This window comes from Lepidochelys kempii, chromosome 18, assembly GCF_965140265.1.
Source record: "Lepidochelys kempii isolate rLepKem1 chromosome 18, rLepKem1.hap2, whole genome shotgun sequence".
Lineage (NCBI taxonomy): Eukaryota > Metazoa > Chordata > Testudines > Cheloniidae > Lepidochelys > Lepidochelys kempii.
The window spans coordinates 23,733,300-23,753,540 of record NC_133273.1 but is presented as its reverse complement, the minus strand read 5'-3'; the positions used below and the strand labels follow the sequence as shown (position 1 = coordinate 23,753,540).

Here is a 20,241-nt window from a genome sequence, read left to right as displayed (position 1 = left end):
GCATGGAAATAATCCAGTGAGGAGTTAAGGTAAAATGCAATACTGTTTTTTGTTTTTTTTTCCTGCACTTGATACTTTATATTCAACATGTTTAATATTTTGCACTGTTATTTTCCTTGCCCGCTTCATTCTATTATGAGTCTGGTAAATTAATTGCACTATAATACACAACTCTTCTTCTGCACCAAAACTTTACTTTTCTGCACAATTCCGCACCTGTCATAATACTAAAATTATCCAGAGTTCCTTCCCTAGTGTTCTAACTTTGTCTCCTCTTCTTATGGATACACGATGTGGCTTGCTGTCATCCCTCTTAACAACAGCCAGCAGACCAAATGCTGGCTTCAGTGTCTGGACACCTGGAGCTCACCATTACTGTCTCAGGCCAACATGGGCAAAGAGGCAGAGCAAACAGAACATTTTATTAAACGTTTTATTTCTTTAAATCTTTAAAAACAGAAGAAAATATTTATACCATCAATAAGGGGCTTGGTAACTGTCCTTTATTGTCTGGTCTCTCTCTGACTTATTGCGTAATTAGGGAGAGTGGTCACTTTGGATGTGCTATTACCAGCAGGAGAGTGAGTTTGTGTGTGTGGTTTTTGGAGGGGGGTGAGGGGGTGAGAGAACCTGGATTTGTGCAGGAAATGGCCCACCTTGATTATCATGCACATTGTGAAGAGAGTTGTCACTTTGGATGGGCTATTACCAGCAGGAGAGTGAGTTTGTGTGTAGGGGGGTGGAGGGTGAGAAAACCTGGATTTGTGCTGGAAATGGCCCAACTTGATGATCACTTTAGATAAGCTATTACCAGCAGGACAGTGGGGTGGGAGGAGGTATTGTTTCATGATCTCTGTGTGTATATAATATCTGCTGCAGTTTCCACGGTATGCATCCGATGAAGTGAGCTGTAGCTCACGAAAGCTCATGCTCAAATAAATTGGTTAGTCTCTAAGGTGCCACAAGTACTTCTTTTGTTTTTAGGGAGGGGAGTGAGAGCAGTGACAGGGTGTGAGGTTGACTCTAGGTGCCTGTCACTTGTTGTGGTATCATTTCCTCTCTCTTAATATAGGCGTGTGTAGGGAGAACTTGATTTGATTTTACATTTCTCTTTCTCTAATCCATCATTAGACTTGGCTACGTAGAGACTGGTCTTGTGTAGTTCAACTGATGATGTAGCTTCCCACTCCACCTACCCTGATCTGATAAGTCTGCTGCAATGATAAATATGTGTGTCTCGCCTGTCGCTCAGAAAGGACGTTAGCGCTAAATTGTGTCTTTGAGACTTTAGCTGAGATGATATTGCAGCTTGCATTCCTTCCTCAGCTCCCCGGATGTAGCTTTCTCTCCTTTTTTCTCTGCCATATAGGGACAACTAAACACGGATTGTTCTATGAATACTAAGATTTATCTGTCGGCATATCTCATGTTGTTGAAGAACAGTTTATGCTCTGCTCATTCCCATGGGACAAAAACTGTTTTACAGTATGTAATTTAATTTTTCCTTTGTGGCAGTTTTTCTCTGTGCCACCTATGTTATCACTGGAAAATCAAATAAAAATTAACCATAAAAAATTGTGTCAATATACAGGAGTCTGTAAATTATTGTTAGTCCACTGAGCAATGTTTTTCTGTGCCACTTGCCCACAGGCTCACTTTCCTGTTCTTCTCTTCCTCTCCTCCCTACCTTCAGAAGAAATCTTTTTTCTTCTTGCATGTGCTTTGGTCTTCACTGGAGCTTTTCTGCTAATACACAAAGGGTAAAATGGAAGAACTCTTCCCTTTATGGTCTTAATAAAATCAGAACTTCTGTATTAAAAACCACTGGAAATATCTCAAAGCCAAAACAATGGTTTTAAATGAATCCCTAATGTACTTGATGCCCTTCTTTTGTATTTCCCTTGGCGAAACCGAGTCTTCTGGAGATCAGATAGCTCTTTTACCTCAGTCTTCTCTCTCTAGCCTCAACCTGAAATATGGGACAATCAGGAGGCAGATTAGTGAAGCTCAGTGTGGCTTCAGAGGAGCCTGGAGGCAACTGGGTTTATTTTACCGTGAATGTGGGGACCAAAGATACACTCTGAGTGGGAGCTGAGGTGAAGAGAGCACAGCAAACAAAACAAACTGTGCAAAAGAACAGGAGTGACAGCCAGTGATTGAAAACAGGCCCATTGGCTCCTTTGATCCAACCTTAATGATCTCTTATCAATGGCATTCCAACCAGAAAATGGATTCCAGAAAATGGATAAAACTAAAGAAATTGGAAACATCCTTGTTGCAAATCAGGGTGGTTTGGTGCAAATGGATATTCTGAGGAATGTGGGGAACAGACAGGGGGTGTGGGGTTGGTTATTGCCATATAATGCTTCTCTGTGACTTTAGGAATTTGACACTTTTTTCTGGGTGTTTCACAGTAGTTGTGAGCAATAAAAAGTAGAGCTGCAGTGTAAGCCTGAGCCTCTGTGTCCTCCTATAAAATTAGCCATCTGGGTGTTTACAGCAATTGCTTATTGGCATTCTATGGAAATGTCTCTCTAGGCAGCGTTCCTGTGGAATTAGGTAGCACAGCTGTGATCATTTCATAAGAATGCAAGCTATTTTAAAATGTCTAACATTTTATTAGTTCTATAAAATGGTTCCAGCTAAATAAAGCATTTCTAACCAGAAATGTTGAGCAATACCCAGATATAGGCAGTTTGGCAGATTTTAAGTTGGGTTATTTGCTTTTAGAGTTCTGTTTTTGCTTTTTGAGATGTGCTGATGGGTTTGGAAAGTCAGTTACTTGGTTTGAGAGGAAATACTTCACACTTGGAGAGAGCAAATCTCTTTATTTGCCTGTGTCGGAGAATACAGATACTTTGAGGGTTATCCAGCTCCCACCACCTTTTTCTTCACATGCGTCAACTTGCAGGAGTGTTCTCCCTAGGGAACAGGTTTCAGAGTAGCAGCCGTGTTAGTCTGTATCCGCAAAAAGAACAGGAGTACTTGTGGCATCTTAGAGACTAACAAATTTATTAGAACATAAGCTTTCGTCAGCTACAGCTCACTTCATCAGATGCATAGAAGCAAGAAAGAGCGGGAAGAATCTCTTCTCTGATACTACTCTGGGTATAATTAACATGTCTGAATAAATAAAAATTAAGCCATCTCTGTTTTCACTGCTCCTTCTTTTGCCGTTCTGTAGTATTTCATCTTATGAATACTACTTCCTTCTCTGTGGTTACAATTCTGGTTCACAAGCAGAGTACCTTTGCCTTTTTTTGGGGGGGGGGGGGGGGGGGCTCCACTGGGATCAAAATTTAGCTTTTTCTTGAGTGCTTTTTCTAGCCAGCAGCTGACTCAGATACTAGTCCGATGCCCACTTCAGTTTGGCTTAAACAAAACAAATTTTGATGGGCAATCTTACAGAAAAAGAAAATAATAAAATAGTTCTAGAAGGCCTACATTAATAATATGTAAAACACTCCAGCTGTCACGTAGCTGAAGATTACAGAATATCGCATGGTGACTGTGTTCATATTGATGTGGAAAAATACCTCATTTCTTCCTGCGCCACCATCTTAGGAGAGGTACAGCAGAAAAGACATGCACTAAACTAGATCCTCCAAAGACATTGTATCTGCATTAGCTTTTAGATCTAAAATATCTCTTGGTGCTTCCACCAGTGTTAGCAATGGCATGGCTGGTGACATTGTAACATTCGTGCCATCTAACCCTGCTTGGAGCCTTGTCTTCAGTAGTACTTCCACCAAAGCTACCACCCCACCAGTGGGTAACAAAATTGGGAAAATTTAGTGAAAAAGGAGTTTTCCCAACCAGGCTACAAAAAAGTGTGATGATCAACTTGGTAGGATACAGGTGATGCTGGAGTTTATTTTGACCACCCTTCATTGGTTGACCAGTGTGTCAGACAGATTTATAGGATATTTTATTTGCATGCTTAATCTATATTTCTTGCCTGTTTTTAGACATAGATTCTGCAGCTGGGTTAATTTGTTCTATTGTAATTTCATGTATTGATTATTTTAATTCCCTTTTAATCAATATACCTAAATCTGGTAGTAGAACGCTGCAGCCATTTCAAAGTGCTGCAGAACACATCCTGGTCCAAATCAAACCCCCTGATTTTATTAATCCAGTTTTAATGACCTTGCACTGTTTCCTTGTGGAATAGAGTATTATGTTTAGGGTTATTTGGTGCTTGATTTTCTGTCTTTCGGGGCTTCTGTCACCAGTTTATCTCTCTGACCTTGTAAGACAATGCCTGCCACACAGATTACTACATTCCTACTCTCACTATTTGATTGTTTCTTGATTTTCTTTTATGACTAGCTGATCACTGATTCACTCTCTCGCTCGCTTTATTCATAGAACTGGCACCTTCCCAGTTCAAGCTTTGTGATTCCCTGGGACAGATTACATTTTACAGGAAGACTCATGATGGAAATTGTGTCTTTGTTGTTGTAAAGCACTCTCCTTGCAAAATTATTTAATTAAAAAGCACCCACATTTTTTATAAAAGGAAAATTATGAAGAGGGAATTTCACTGAAGACCCCTAAAAAACAGGCACATTACACTTATGCAAAAAGCCATTTCCTTTGCAATAATTAGCAATAATAGCTAAGGAAAAGTGGAACATTGCTGGGGGATATTTGTGTCGGAAGAAAGCTTTCACCTAAACTGAGTTTCCTCCTCTTGCATGACTCTGCAGTGAAGACACAATTTTTTCTTATTATCTCAGCTGTTTTCCATAAAAGTGATTGTGACGTCATAAGTGGATGTTGCTTGCAGTCTGAGCTATTATAAAGCTTTCCTATATAGGAGCCATTGCAACACATCAGTAGCAAGCTTGACAAAATCTTTTTAGATTATGAGCTCTTTGGGACAGGGTCCTTGGCATGTTTTGGTTTGGAAAGCACTGCCCTAGCAGATTTGTCATTTCTCCTGGAAATAATAATAGTAAAACATGAGAAGAGAGAAAATAAAAGAGAGCTCCTTGCAGATGAATTCCAGAAATTGCCATCCTTCCTTTCTAGGATGTGTCTACACAGCAGCTGGGAGGGTGCTTCCCCGTGTGGGTGAGCAGATGCCCTAGCTTTGCTCCAGCTAGTGTGCTAAAAACAGCAGTCTGGCCATGGCAGTGTGGGGGGTGGCACGGGCTAGCTGCCCAAGTACAAACCCACTGGACACCCTGGGTACGCGGGTGGCGCCCTCCCAGGTGCTGTGTAAACATACCCTCAGAGACCAAGAAGCTTTGATATAAATAAATGCATTTTCATTCAGACATCTTTCCTTGTTTACTATGTAAACAGATACTGCAACCAGGACCTCATGTACTCTGTGATTCTGTGGCCGTGGAATGTACGAATCCATCCTTTGCTGCAGGATTGTGCTGTACAATCCAATCGTTCACTGAAATAAACGAAAAAAACAAAACAAGTCTAGCCCTTATAATTGTAAAGGAAACTTTCAAACGTCAACAGAGTCTAAACAAAAAGAAAAGGAGTACTTGTGGCACCTTAGAGACTAACAAATTTATTTGAGCATAAGCTTTCGTGAGCTATAGCTCACAGCTGTAACTCATGAAAGCTTATGCTCAAATAAATTTGTTAGTCTCTAAGGTGCCACATGTACTCCTTTTCTTTTTGCGGATACAGACTAACACGGCTGCTACTCTGAAATGAGTCTAAACAGAAGCAGTGATGACTTCCTGAGTCTGCAGACAGCCTGAAACAGTAGCTCTGGGCAAGTTGTGACCTGCTCAGTTTATCTCTGTGGGATGCTGACATTGACATTTTCATAATTAGATTTCAAAATTAACATTGAATTCAGAGATTTGTTTATATTATGGTAGCATCTAGTGGCCTAAACTGAGATAAGGGCCTTATTGCACTGGGTGCTATACATAAACCTAAAAAGAGACTGTTCCTGTCCCATAGACTTGACAATCTAAATAAGACCAACAAAGGGTGGGAGAAAGGAAGTATCAATATCCCAGTTTTAGAAGGGGAACAAGGCACGGAGAAAGGGGGAGATTTTCAGAGGCCCAAATGGAAGCTAGGGTGTCCAATTCCCATTGATTTGCAATGGGAATTTGTGCCTTTGCAAAATCTCCCCCAGATGACTTGCCCACGTTGACAGAGGTCATCTGTCACACTGCTGGGACTTGAGTTCCAGCCTCCACGACCTTCAGCACACGGGCATATCCTGCAAACCCAAAGTGCCTCCTCCACTTTCTCAGGTGCCAAAATTCCCCGGTTGTCCTTGTGTCAGATGTTAAAATTTCCATTTTCCCCCCTAAAAATCTCTCTGATACTGTTGTTTGTTTTCAGTGTAAAAATTTGCAGCATACTGAAAATTATAAATTATGGGACAGCATACAAAATGGAATTTAATATCAAATTAAATAATTGGATATTGTTCTGACTATATTCTTCATTTTCATAGTTAATTCGCTAAAAACCTCCAACTGTAGCTACGCTAAGGTACCACAATGCAGGGGTCCTGCTGCAGAATTAAGATCAATCTTGCTACAGAGTTTATGGGGTCTTGAGAATAGCTGGGAATCCCAAGTGTGACCCCGGTGAAATCCCATCACTCCCATAGGGGAGGGATCATAGAGTTTGACAGATGTATTTTTAATCCCCTCTTTATATTCTTTCAATGGATTCCGTACTGTAGGGGCATTATGTGGATGTGAGATGTGTCTGTCCCCATTGCTTGGTGAGAAGGACATCTGAGTACTGTGTTCGGTCAATCCATAAGGTCTCTATCAGACCAAAGTCAGCTGCATGCTCCTCTAGTATAGTGCATTAATCGGCCTAATACTAGGCATCAAAAATACCCCCAGCTGATTCAGAAGACCAGGGTAATTTAAATTAATCCTGCTGGTTTTGTTCTCTTGTATAAACTTGGAAATCGATATATTTAAATTAATTATATCCGCTCTAGGAAGGAGAAGAGATAAAACTTTCATCTGGTGTTGTGACTTAGACTTAGAGGATGTTTATCTGCACCACACACTCTCCAAGTAAGAGAGAGAGACCATGTCAAGTGGGGCAGTTCTCTGTCTTTCTGGATTTTCACTAGTAGAGGGTTGAATATAATTAAAACTATTCCTGTGGCTTGCTGAAATGAGAGTTCTCAGGTGCATGACCCCCTGCTGAGCCCATTTAAAAGGGAGGCTGCATCTGATGGAATGTCCTGCCAAGTCATGACAAAGGTTCTGATTTTAGGTATCTATATTTTTAAATCCTGAGATGACCTAATCCTGTCTAACTGGGAGAAGTGGCATGGATCTTGTCAGTGTAGTAATATGTCATCCACATTATATTGGAGGATATGTCACAGTTCTCATCATACACCCTGTTGTTGGGGGTTATAACTTGGCCGTAAATATTCAATACCTTTAGAAACCTGATGGTAAGGTTTCCATTTGGGAGCAATTTTATGGTCTTAATTTGATTCTAAGAGTTCCTCCCTGCAATCTCTCTCTATTAAAGTGCTTCCAGCACTGTTTGGAGTACCTAGTTTCATCTAAATGGTGGGTGAAAGGTTCTTGACTTGCCCACACAGTATGACCTCAGGAAGTGGGAAAGCAGTGGAATGGTTATAAATTGTTTTAGAAAGTAGCCTGTATTCTATAATATGCTTATAGCCAGCTTTTCCAAGGCTCTGTCCTGAGTTCTCAGCCCCAGGATACTGTGAGGAGTATTATGCTGGCTCCAGCACTCAGTATATGTGGCTTTAATTTTTAATTCTACTTTCAACCAGCTTGCAAGTGGTAGCCTGCAAATCTAGGCGAGGCTGTGGAGGGCTCTGTTCGATGCGCTATTGCATGAGACGTATTTTTTGGGGAGATGGATAGAGAAAAAGACTCTAAAGTACTTTAAAGCTGACTTTCAAGGAAAGTTCTAACAAAAAAGGTAATTAAAAAGCAGTCGTGTGTTGTGCTTATAAGATTCAAAAACACGTGTATTTTTTAGAGAGACTTTCAGGTGATCAGTCCATAATGCAAGCTGCTCTGAGGTGCTGTGTTAAGAACCCCCTTTCGTACTGAAATTTTGCACTTTACAGCATGCTGCCGTGTGTGCAGATTTAACTTTCTAGTAGGACTCTTAGTTCATTCTTACTGCTCATGTGCAGCTCCCACATTTCAGGATGTTGTTTTCTTTTCTCCTATATTCTCTGAACAGGTGGCTGACGGTGAGTTGTTGGTAGCAGCGACCTCTCTCTCTCTCCTTTCTGGAGGCATAGGGGGTGCTGTCGTTCTTTGATGATGTTTTTAATGGTACCATCTGCTGCTTTGTCTGTGCTTGTATTTGAGCCAGTTTCCTTGCCAAGATCAATAGGCTGTTTGAGAGTGACTTCACCTACTTGGTGGTAGGGAAAATTTCTTGATGGAATCTACTACATAGGCTCATAGTCCAGTGAAATGCATCTTGTGGAAGGCAGGAGCTGAAATATGCTTAAAAAAAAACATTGAGGGACAACTCCCCACCCCAGAATACTCAGTTAAGATAGTATACGGAGCACCTGGCTTCTTGTAATCTTCCAAAGACTTTATATGCAATGAGACTGCTTTAGGTTTGAAACTTTAGATACTGCTGTTTTTCGTCAAGGTGAGTATTTTTACAACTACCACTAGTGTAGAAAAAGAAACCCCAAATACAAATCTGATGACGTCCAAAGTAATGCTAATGAGAAAAAAAATACAGTAATTTTCAGGACTCAATCTATATAGTTAATAATTAGACAAAGGTGAGGACAGGTAAAAGATACAGTAGAACCTCAGAGTTACGAACTGACCAGTCAACCACGCACCTCATTTGGAACTGGAATATGCAATCAGGCAGCAGCAGAGACCAAAAAAAAAAAAAAAAGAAATGTAATACAATACTGTGTTAAACATAAACTATTTAAAAAATAGCAGGAGAAGATTAAAAAAAAGATTTGACACAGTAAGGAAACTGTTTCTGTGCTTCTTTCATTTAAATTAAGATTGTTAAAAGCAGCATTTTTCTTCTGCATAGTAAAGTTTCAAAGCTGTATTAAGTCAATGTTCAATTGTAAACTTTTGAAAGAACAACCATAACATTTTGTTCAGAGTTATGACATTTCAGAGTTATGAACAAGCTCCATTCCTGAGGTATTTGTAACTCTGAGGTTCTACTGTATCTATTAAAAAAAAGCCTGAGTACTGCAGCTCTTCTTCAGATTTATTTTTCATTCATAGATTCGCTTTTTCTTTAAAATGACCTCATAAATTATTATGATGTTACTGGAGTGGGCCAGTGGACATTGAGAGCTAAATAATATCAATATAATAATTGACAAAGGAGGAGAGCGAGAAAAAGCAAATAGAGTCCATAAAAAGCAATAAGTATCAAGTGAATGGCTCATAAAAATATGTGGGTTTTGATGGTTTCTTCAAAAATGTCTGGTAGATGATCATCTTGTTCCAGAGAGAATTACATTTTTAAGTTTAGAAACCACTAAGGTTCAAAAGTTTTCTCTGATTTTTATCCTAAATTTTGAGAAAAAACTAAGGTGAGTAATGTTGATTTTCCTCAGTAAAGAGTAGCTACTGAGTAGGGCCCGACCAAATTCACAGTCCATTTTGGTGAATTTCATGGTCAGAAATGGTAGGGCAGTTGTGGTATCTGCTGCTGCTGACGGCGGCGCTGTCTTCAGAGCGGGGCGGCCAGAGAGCGGCAACTGCTGGCCGGGAGCCCAGCTCTGAAGGCAGTGCCACTGATAGCAGCAGCGCAGAAGTCAGGGTGGCCCGGTCTGGTCTTGCTTCCCTGACTTCTGCGCTGCTCCCGGCAGAGCCGGGCCCTCGAACAGCAGCCGCCGCTCTCCGGCCGCCCAGCTCCGAAGCCAGCAGCGCAGAAGTCAGGGTGGCCGGTCTGGTATTGCTTCCCTGACTTCTGCGCTGCTGCTGGCTGTGCTGCCTTCAGAGCTGGGTGCCTGGCCAGCAGCCGCTTCTTTCCATCCACCTCTGAAGGCAACACAGAAGTAAGGGTGGCAATACCACATCCCTCCTACAATAACCTTGCAACCCCCCTGTGACCCCGTTTTGGGTTGGGACCCCCAGTTTGACAAACCCTGGCCTCCCCTGTGAAATCTGTATAGTATAGGGTAAAAGTACACTGAAGACCAAATTTCAGTGTGCGCAGTAACCCCTCTGACCCTTGACCCTCTCTGGGCCGGGGCTCTGCAGCCACACATCTCAGGTTTGTTATTTTATGATTTTTATTTTTTTTTTTAAATTAGGGAGAGGGATAGCTCAGTGGTTTGAGCACTGGCCTGCTAAACCCAGAGCTGTGAGTTCAATCCTTGAGGGGGCCATTTGGGGCAAAAATTGGGGATTGGTCCTGATTTAAGCAGGGGGTTGGGCTAGATGACCTCCTGAGGTCCCTTCCAACCCTGATATTCTATGATTTCCATTGGGGGAGGGATAGCTCAGTGGTTTGAGCATTGGCCTGCTAAACCCAGGGTTGTGAGTTCAATCCTTGAGGGGGCCATTTAGGGATGGGGCAAAAATTGGGGATTGGTCCTGCTTTGAGCAGGGGGTTGGACTAGATGACCTCATGAGGTCCCTTCCAACCCTGATATTCTATGATTCATGGTGGAGCCCAGATTTCACAGTCTGTGATGCGTTTTTCACGGCTGTGAATTTGGTAGGGCCCTACTGATGAGGCCTTAGGCTTGCATGCAGAGAAGGACTAGCACATGCGGGGTGCAGTTAAGAACTGTCAGTGCTGTGGGATCTTTTTACATTGTAGTAGAATGTTAACACACTAGAATGAATTACTTTACAAGAAGATTTTCTTGATAGTGCAAATCTATTTCATCTTGAAAAATGTGCATTTTCAAGAAATGTAGGTGGAAGTAAAGCAGGATTTAAACTCTGTCGGGAGTTTGACTACACAGCAGTCTGAATATCAGACAGAAGTTTGAGCAAGCAAAATGTGTCATTTCACAAGCAAAAGGGGAGTCGTTGTGACACCTTAGAGACGAACAAATTTTTTTGGGCATAAGCTTTCGTGGGCTACAGCCCACTTCACCAGATGCATAGAATGGAACATAGAAGAAGAAGATATATATTTTCTCTCTCTCTCTCTCACACACACACACACACACACACACACACACACACACACACACACACACGAAATTGCCATACAAACTGTAAGAGGCTAATTAATTAAGATGAACTATTATCAGCAGGTGAAAAAAACTTTTGTAGTGATAATCAAGATGGTCCATTTAGACAGTTGACAAGAAGGTGTGAGGATACTAAACATAGGGAAATAGATTCAATATGTGTAATGACCCAGCCACTCCCAGTCTCTATTCAAACCCAAGTTAATGGTATCTAGTTTGCATATTAATTACCACTGAAACCTGTCTTCAATTTATGGCTTTTTTATTTACACTTTACTTTTGCTGCTGCAGTTTCTGTCTTTATTCACAATTCAAATTCAACAAAATACTCTTTCTTCATTGCTGAAGTTTGGTAACTCAGGTTTTTAAAAGCGTATTTCGTAGAATATGAAAGTGGGTTACAAGCTGCAGCAAAACCACTCCGCTGAGGTTGGTCATTGGATGTGGAAAATCATCCCATTCTGCAGCTATGACCAGTGCATTTGCAAAAGATGAAGAGCAGCAGAAAAGCATCAGAAGAGTTCTCTATATTGCTAAAAGCAGTGCTCACATACATACAATATCGCTTGATCAATCACACTCTGGAATTTTGTCAAGTGTGGTTGGCACTTAAGCCTGAAATCTCTGCTTAGCTTCCTTTGGCTATTCTGTTTATTCACTTCCCAGAGGTTTGGAGCAGCAGCAGAGTGCTGCAGAGCTTCCCTAGTCACCAACTCTTTGGCATTGTTTCAAAGAGCAGCACAGGGTATGAGAGGATGGAAACTTGAGAAACACTTGTAGACTTTTTTCAGAGTAGCAGCCGTGTTAGTCTGTATCCGCAAAAGAAAAGGAGGACTTGTGGCACCTTAGAGACTAACCAATTTATTTGAGCATAAGCTTTCGTGAGCTACAGCTCACTTCATCGGATGAAGTACTCCTTTTCTTTTTACTTGTAGACTTTGGAAAGCTGATGCACTCAAAGGTGACTTATCTGAGGAGCGTTCCTAAACAGTAGATTTTTCCCCAAGTAAAGTTTGGGAGCAAATGTTTTGTGCTACTGTAAACAAAGTAAAGCTAGTTTCAATTCTATTAAAAAGAAAAGGAGTACTTGTGGCACCTTAGAGACTAACCAATTTATTTGAGCATAAGCTTTCGTGAGTTACAGCTCACTTCATCGGATGCATCAAGTACTCCTTTTCTTTTTGCGAATACAGACTAACACGGCTGCTACTCTGAAACCTGTAATTTTATTATTTACTATTGTTAAAGGGACACCAACTTGAAATCCAGTCAGGTTTAAAAAATTATTTAAAAATGGTTTGGGTACTGTACCTGAGGTGTCCTGGCAATTTTTATCGTTTTACAGTCATGTTTTCCTGTTTTTAAAATGTTTCTCTTCTTTTGCTGTGTGGAAGATCCACTCAAAAAGTAGGACTAGATTATGAATTCTCTTAGATCTTGAAATCAGTAGGCTAATTTCAGTTTTGTCTTAAACCCTTCACTCTGGTTACAATGCATGCATTGGGTTTAATTTTAGCACAACTTTTCTAAATCACGGAAGAAGTTCAACAATCCTAATGAAGCTTTCCAGTAAATACAATGTACAGTGACAGAAAATAGCCTTCTTCTTGATACTTTTGGATTTTCATTCCATCAGGAGACATCAGTATTTAGTTCTCAGAGCAGTTGCATAGCATCTCTCACTTTTCATCACAAATGTTTACATAAACAGTTTGCATTACACGGTGAACATAGTGTGTGCTGCTTCACAAAGAGATAAAAGATTAGAACCATCCTTTCTAAGTCTTGAAATGCAAACTCATAATCAGTGTTTCTCAGATGTGGCCACCAGGGGCTTCTCCTACGGCCACAGCCTCCTGAGTGGTGATTGGGGGTGTGAGGAGGGGAACAGCGGCCCCTTCCCTGAGGCTGGGCCCTGCCCCCTCTGGAGCCACAAACGCTGGAGAAGCAGACAGCCCGGGATAAGTTTCCCATCTCCCTGGGGATGGTGGGGCTCAGGCTTCAGCTCTGGGGTGGTGGGTGGCAGGATGTGGCTGCGTGACAGCAGGCTCCAACCGTGGGGCTTCTGGCTCCAGGATTTGGCTGCGCAGTGGTGAGCTCCATCCCCCAACTGCAGGGCTTCGGGCTCCCTACCCCTCTCTTCGCCCCTGGCCGCTGCTGCCTCCCCAAGCCCCTCACCCATTCACGCCATCACCCCCGCTGCCTCCCTACTCACATCTCCATCCAAGGCTTAATTTGGTTCCTGGCTTGACAGGGCTGAGTAAGTCTGCTGTGAAAAGTGATATTTCTATGTTTGTTAATATCCCCTTTCACTGCCTCCCAGCTAGGTAACAAGTCTGCTTCTCTGAAAAGTGATATTAACAAATGTACAAATAACCCTTTTCACAGAGCAGACTTACTAGCCAGCAAGTCTTAAAAAAAAGAAAAAGAAACAACAATCAAAAAAGACAAGAATGCACAAAGCACCTTATTTGTGTTTCTATTCTGTTTAGGTCCAGTAAAGAATGGACACAACTGTACATTATTTTTATTATTCAGTCTCCAAAAAAAAGCAAACCCTACATAAATAAATTACTGTCATTTGGACATGTGTATGGACATATTTGTTTTTCCTAAAGTTAATTAAGTATTTTAGGAAAAAGTGACATAGCAGCCACCGACAACAGTTGGTGGCCAGACTCTGAGGCCACAAAAATTTGTTGTGAGAACCGCATAAATGAAGGATGAAACACACCATCTTGAGACCTTCAAACACGGTGCCATTTTCCATGCATTTCCAGTATAGATAACTCAGCAAAACAATTGAGTATCTGCACAGATTTAAAAAAGAATTTACTTCCATATATGTGCTCCTGCTGTGTTTTGATTTCTGTAAACATCCAACCATTGAGTTTCCCTCTCACAAATTGTCTTGGAAGGTAAATTTTAATCTCATATACTTGATGGTCTATTGGAAGTGGTATATTTCACATAAGATGGGACGCTGCTTGACACAGCAGCAGGAGAAGATTCCCACAGCCCTTTTCCACTGAGGCACCTATGTGAGAGAGACAAGGATCTGATTATCCCCTTCACAACTGTGGAATTGACACAATTATTTGTAAAAAGAAAAGGAGTACTTGTGGCACCTCAGAAACTAACAAATTTATTTGAGCATAAGCTTTCATGAGCTACCGCTCACTTCATCAGATGCATTCAGTGGAAATACAGTGGGGAGATTTATATACACAGAGAACATGAAACAATGGGTGTTACCATATACACTGTAACGAGAATGATCAGGTAAGGTGAGCTATTACCAGCAAAGGGCGGGGGGGCAGAAAACCTTTTGTAGTGATAATCAAGGTGGGCCATTTCCAGCAGTTCACAAGAACATCTGAGGAACAGCGGGGGCGGGGGGGGGGAATAAACATGGGGAAATAGTTTTACTTTGTGTAATGACCCATCCACTCCCAGTCTTTATTCAAGCCTAAGTTAATTGTATCCAGTTTGCAAATTAATTCCAATTCAGCAGTCTCTCGCTGGAGTCTGTTTTTGAAGATTTTATGTTGAAGAATTGCAACTTTTAGGTCTGTAATCGAGTGACCAAAGAGATGGAAGTGTTCTCCAACTGGTTTTTGAATGTTATAATTCTTTGACGTCTGATTTGTGTCCATTTCTTCTTTTACGTAGAGACTGTCCAGTATGACTAATATACATGGCAGAGGGGCATTGCTGGCACATAATGGCATAGATCACATTGGTAGATGTGCAGGTGAACGAGCCTCTGATAGTGTGGCTGATGTGATTAGCCTCTATGATGGTGTCCCCTGAATAGATATGTGGACACAGTTGGCAACGGGCTTTGTTGCAAGGATAGGTTCCTGGGTTAGTGGTTCTGTTATGTGGTGAATTGGAATTAATTTGCAAACTGGATACAATTAACTTAGGCTTGAATAAAGACTGTTCCTCCTCCTCCCCCCTCACCCCCCCACCCCCCGCTGTTCCTCAGATGTTCTTGTCAACTGCTGGAAATGGCCCACCTTGATTATCATTACAAAAGGTCCCCCCCCTCCCCCTGCTCTCCTGCTGGTAATAGCTCACCTTACCTGATCACTCTCCTTACAGTCTGTATGGTAACACCCATTGTTTCATGTTCTCTGTGTATATAAATCTCCCCACTGTATTTTCCACTGAATGCATCCGATGAAGTGAGCTGTAGTTCACGAAAGCTTATGTTTAAATAAATTTGTTAGTCTCTAAGGTGCTACAAGTCCTCCTTTTCTTTTTGTGAATACAGACTAACACGGCTGTTACTCTGAAACCTGTCATTATGCAAGGCACTGAATTTAGCCATATGGAGTGGAAATCTATCAACTTCATGAAAAAACTCGTACAGATACAGAAAGACATCATCTTCCTTTCCAAATGCAAACAGATGGACATCATACCAAAAGGACTGAAGGCAAAAAATCCATTACAATCTACATACCACACAGACTATGCTGACAGCTTGTGCCACACACTCTCAAAGAAACTGCGGAACCACCTGATCAACAACCTCTACAGCAAACAGGGAAAGATTAAGAATGAGCTCTCAAAACTGGATACTCTCATAAAAAAACAACCTTCCACACACACTTCCTCGTGGCTGGACTTTACAAAATCTAGACAAGCCATTTACATCACACGCTTTGCTTCTTTACAAAAGAAAAAGGACACTAAACTATCTAAACTACTACATGCCACAAGGGGCCACAACAGTGGTTCCCTTAACCCACCCAGCAATTTTGTTAATCTATCCAACTATACTCTTAGCCCAGCAGAAGAATCTGTCCTATCTCGGGGCCTCTCCTTTTGCCCCTCCACCGCCATGAACATGATACAGTTCTGTGGTGACCCAGAATCCTATTTTTGATGTCTCCAACTCAAGGAATATTTCCAACACACCTCTGAACAACATACTAACCCACAGAAACCTTCTTACCAAGACTACAAAAAGGAGGATTCTGGGTGAACTCCTCCTGAAGGTCGAAACAACGGACTGGACTTCTACATAGAGTGCTTCTGCCGACATGCACGGGCTGAAATTGTGGAAAAGCAGCATCGCTTGCCCCATAACCTCAGCCGTGCAGAACACAATGCCATCCACAGCCTCAGAAACAACTCTGACATCATAATCACAAAGGCTGACAAAGGAGGTGCTGTCGTCATCATGAATAGGTCAGAATATGAACAAGAGGCTGCTAGGCAGCTCTCCCAACACCACTGTCTACAAGCTATTACCCTCTGATCCCACTGAGCATAACCAAAAGAAACTGCAGCATTTGCTCAAGAAAAAGCACAAGAACAAATCCGCGCAGACACACCCCCTAGAACCCCGACCAGGGGTATTCTATCTGCTACCCAAGATCCATAAACCTGGAAATCCTGGACGCCCCATCATCTCAGGCATTGGCACCCTGACAGCAGGATTGTCTGGCTATGTAGATTCCCTCCTCAGGCCCTACGCTACCATCACTCCCAGCTGTCTTAGAGACACCACTGACTTCCTGAGGAAACTACAATCCATGGGTAATCTTCCTGAAAACACCATCCTAGCCACTATGGATGTCGAAGCCCTCTACACCAACATTCCACACAAAGATGGACTACAAGCCATCAGGAACACTATCCCCGATAATGTCATGGCAAACGTGGTGGCTGAACTTCGTGACTTTGTCCTCACCCATAACTATTTCACGTTTGCGGACAATGTATACCTTCAAATCAGCGGCACTGCTATGGGTACCCACATGGCCCCACAGTATGCCAACATTTTTATGGCTGACTTAGAACAACGCTTCCTCAGCTCTCGTCCCCTAATGCCCCTACTCTACTTGCGCTATATTGATGACATCTTCATCATCTGGACCCGTGGCAAAGAAGCCCTTGAGGAATTCCACCATGATTTCAACAATTTCCATCCCACCATCAACCTCAGCCTGGACCAGTCCACATGAGAGATCCACTTCCTGGACGCTACGATGCTAATAAGCGATGGTCACATAAACACCATCCTATTACTGGAAAGCTACTGACTGCTATTCCTACCTACATGCCTCCAGCTTTCATCCAGACCACACCACACGATCCATTGTCTACAGCCAAGCTCTACAATACAACCGCATTTGCTCCAACCCCTCAGACAGAGACAAACACCTACAAGATCTCTATCAAGCGTTCTTACAACTACAATACCCACCTGCTGAAGTGAAGAAACAGATGGACAGAGCCAGAAGAGTTCCCAGAAGTCACCTACTACAGGACAGGCCTAACAAAGAAAATAACAGAACGCCATCAGCCGTCACCTTCAGCCCCCAACTAAAACCTCTCCAATGCATCATCAAGGATCTACAACCTATCCTGAAGGACAATCCATCGCTCTCATAGATCTTGGGAGTTAGGCCAGTCCTTGCTTACAGACAGCCCCCCAACCTGAAGCAAATACTCACCAGCAACCACACACCACACAACAGAACCACTAACACAGGAACCTATCCTTGCAACAAAGCCTGTTGCCAACTGTGTCCACATATCTATTCAGGGGACACCATCACAGGGCCTAATCACATCAGCCACACTATCAGAGGCTCGTTCACCTGCACATCTACCAATGTGATCTATGCCATCATGTGCCAGCAATGCCCCTCTGCCATGTACATTGGCCAAACTGGACAGTCTCTACGTAAAAGAATAAATGGACACAAATCAGACGTCAAGAATTATAACATCCAAAAACCAGTTGGAGAACACTTCCATCTCTTTGGTCACTCGATTACAGACCTAAAAGTTGCAATTCTTCAACACAAAATCTTCAAAAACAGACTCCAATGAGAGACTGCTGAATTGGAATTAATTTGCAAACTGGATACAATTAACTTAGGCTTGAATAAAGACTGGGAGTGGATGGGTCATTACACAAAGTAAACTATTTCCCCATGTTTATTCCCTCCCCTCCCCCCGGCTGTTCCTCAGACGTTCTTGCCAACTGCTGGAAATGGCCCACCTTGATTATCACTACAAATGGTTTCCCCCTCTCTCCCTTCCACTCTCCTGCTGGTAATAACTCACCTTACCTGATCACTCTTGTTACATTCTGTATGGTAACACCCATTGTTTCATGTTCTCTGTGTGTATAAATCTCCCCACTGTATTTTCCACAGTATGCATCCGATGAAGTGAGCTGTAGCTCACGAAAGCTTATGCTCAAATAAATTTGTTAGTCTCTAACATGCCACAAGTCCTCCTTTTCTTTTTGCGGATACAGACTAACACGGCTGCTACTCTGAAACCTACAATTATTTGTATGAATGCAATAGCAGCCAGCCAAAAGGACTGATTCTCAGGCAGGGCCTCTGTGGCCTAGAGAGGAAAAGGTTTAACACCTCCTAAACATATCCTAAAATGCTACCTTCTTCAAGCACTCCTGTTGATTATAAGAATCAAATTCATTCAATCATGGAACAGAGCCAATAGCATGTGACTTATATGATCAGTGGTAACCAGCTAACACAGCTCAAATTTAGGTTGTTTCAAATATTTCAGAAGAGGAGGTGAACTTCTAGCTCAGTTTCAGAGAAGATTAATTACAAAATCAGTGGGTTGGTTTTACAACATTGAAGGGGGACAGTCAATTCTGAGGAAATAAAAATCCCTCTTCTGTCTGAAAATGTTCTTCCTACTTCTAATTTGTGTAACATCTTAAATAAATATTTTATCTGCTATTGTTATAAAAAACACAGTAAATATTTCAGTCTGTTCAGTTTGTTTATTTTGTGCCTCTGACAATGCTTTGCCATCTCTCTGCATAATCACTCAGTTTCCTGCTTTGTTTGTGGGAGCCTTTTTATACAGCAGAAGTGTGGGAAAACATTTTAAAATGGGCGGGGGGGGGGGATTGATGTTTTTAAGTTGTAATATGTCTATAAAGGAGGAAGAATCCTTTAGCTTACATACATTGAACATATTAGTGCTAGGAACTTGTTTTGCTTATCTCTCCCCAGGGAACGATTAGTGTTGGAATAGATGCCACTGACCTCTTTGATCGTTATGATGAAGAATATGAAGATGTTCCAGGGAGCAGCTTTCCCCAGATTGAAATTAACAAAATGCACATATCCCAGTCCATTGAGGTAAAGTGAAATAAATACCAGTGCGAGTATAAAGAAGGTTCTGAGTTAATGAGGCATAACAGCACACAGCACCACAAAATGGAACACGGCTCGGGGGGAGGCGGGGGAGGTTCTCATCTTTATTTATGAAGGGAAGGGATGCAATTACCTGCTTTAGGGGAGTGGGGCGTGGAGATTCAGTTACAGTGGGATCATGTGTTGACACGATCTCATACATTTTTTAGGACACAAATGCCGGAATTTTGGCTCCAGTTTGCGTGCTACAAAGGCTCTGCCTCCCCTGCTAGCAAGTTTCCTTGGCTCGAACAGGCTGGCTGCTGGGCTAAGCCTTGATTTCTCAAACACATTTTCAAAGCGATGTTTAAAATGTAAACACAAATTTCAGGGACAAACACTGGCCTTTGTATTTAAGAATGTGCTCCAGTGTGGGTCCCATCCCCCACCTTCCCAGGAGTCTCACTACCTTGTTACCTGAAACTGGATTTATAGAGTTGGTTGATTTGCCTGGCAGTTCCTGAAGGCATCAGAACCCAAATCCAAAGCAACAGGTTGCACTTCAATAAGCATGAATGGTCAAAGACTTCTGTTTCACTTCTGACCCGAGTAAAAAGGACACTGGGGCATTCATAGAATCATAGAATATCAGGGTTGGAAGGGACCTCAGGAGGTCATCTAGTCCAACCCCCTGCTCAAAGCAGGACCTAATCCCCAACTAAATCATCCCAGCCAGGGCTTTGTCAAGCCTGATCTTAAAAACCTCTAATAAAGGAGATTCCACCACCTCCCTAGGTAACCCATTCCAGTGCTTCACCACCCTCCTAGTGAAAAAGTTTTTCCTAGTATCCAACCTAAACCTCCCCCACTGCAACTTGAGACCATTACTCCTCGTTCTGTCCTCTGCTACCACTGAGAACAGTC

General features: G+C 42.1%; 2 protein-coding genes across 5 annotated transcripts in view; one reads left to right on the top strand and one right to left on the bottom strand.

Moving 5' to 3' along the window:
* DNAJC11 (DnaJ heat shock protein family (Hsp40) member C11) overlaps nt 1-20,241 on the top strand; it is a 78,070-nt gene that overhangs the window by 32,563 nt on the left and 25,266 nt on the right. For all 3 annotated transcript variants that reach the window (XM_073316958.1, XM_073316960.1, XM_073316959.1), the window contains one exon: nt 19,195-19,323. In XM_073316958.1, coding sequence (XP_073173059.1) covers nt 19,195-19,323 — 129 coding nt within the window. The remainder of the gene's footprint in view (nt 1-19,194; nt 19,324-20,241) is intronic.
* The window catches only part of THAP3 (THAP domain containing 3), a 50,822-nt gene continuing 31,000 nt past the window's right edge, over nt 420-20,241 (bottom strand). Inside the window, exons 6-7 of one of the 2 annotated variants that reach the window (XM_073316966.1) lie at nt 5,330-5,413; nt 420-2,958 (exon numbers count right to left, since the gene is read on the bottom strand). In XM_073316966.1, coding sequence (XP_073173067.1) covers nt 5,331-5,413 — 83 coding nt within the window. In that variant the 3' untranslated portion in view covers nt 420-2,958; nt 5,330. Of the gene's footprint in view, nt 2,959-5,324; nt 5,414-20,241 lie in introns of those variants that run through there. The other variant, XR_012155573.1, reaches the window with a different exon arrangement.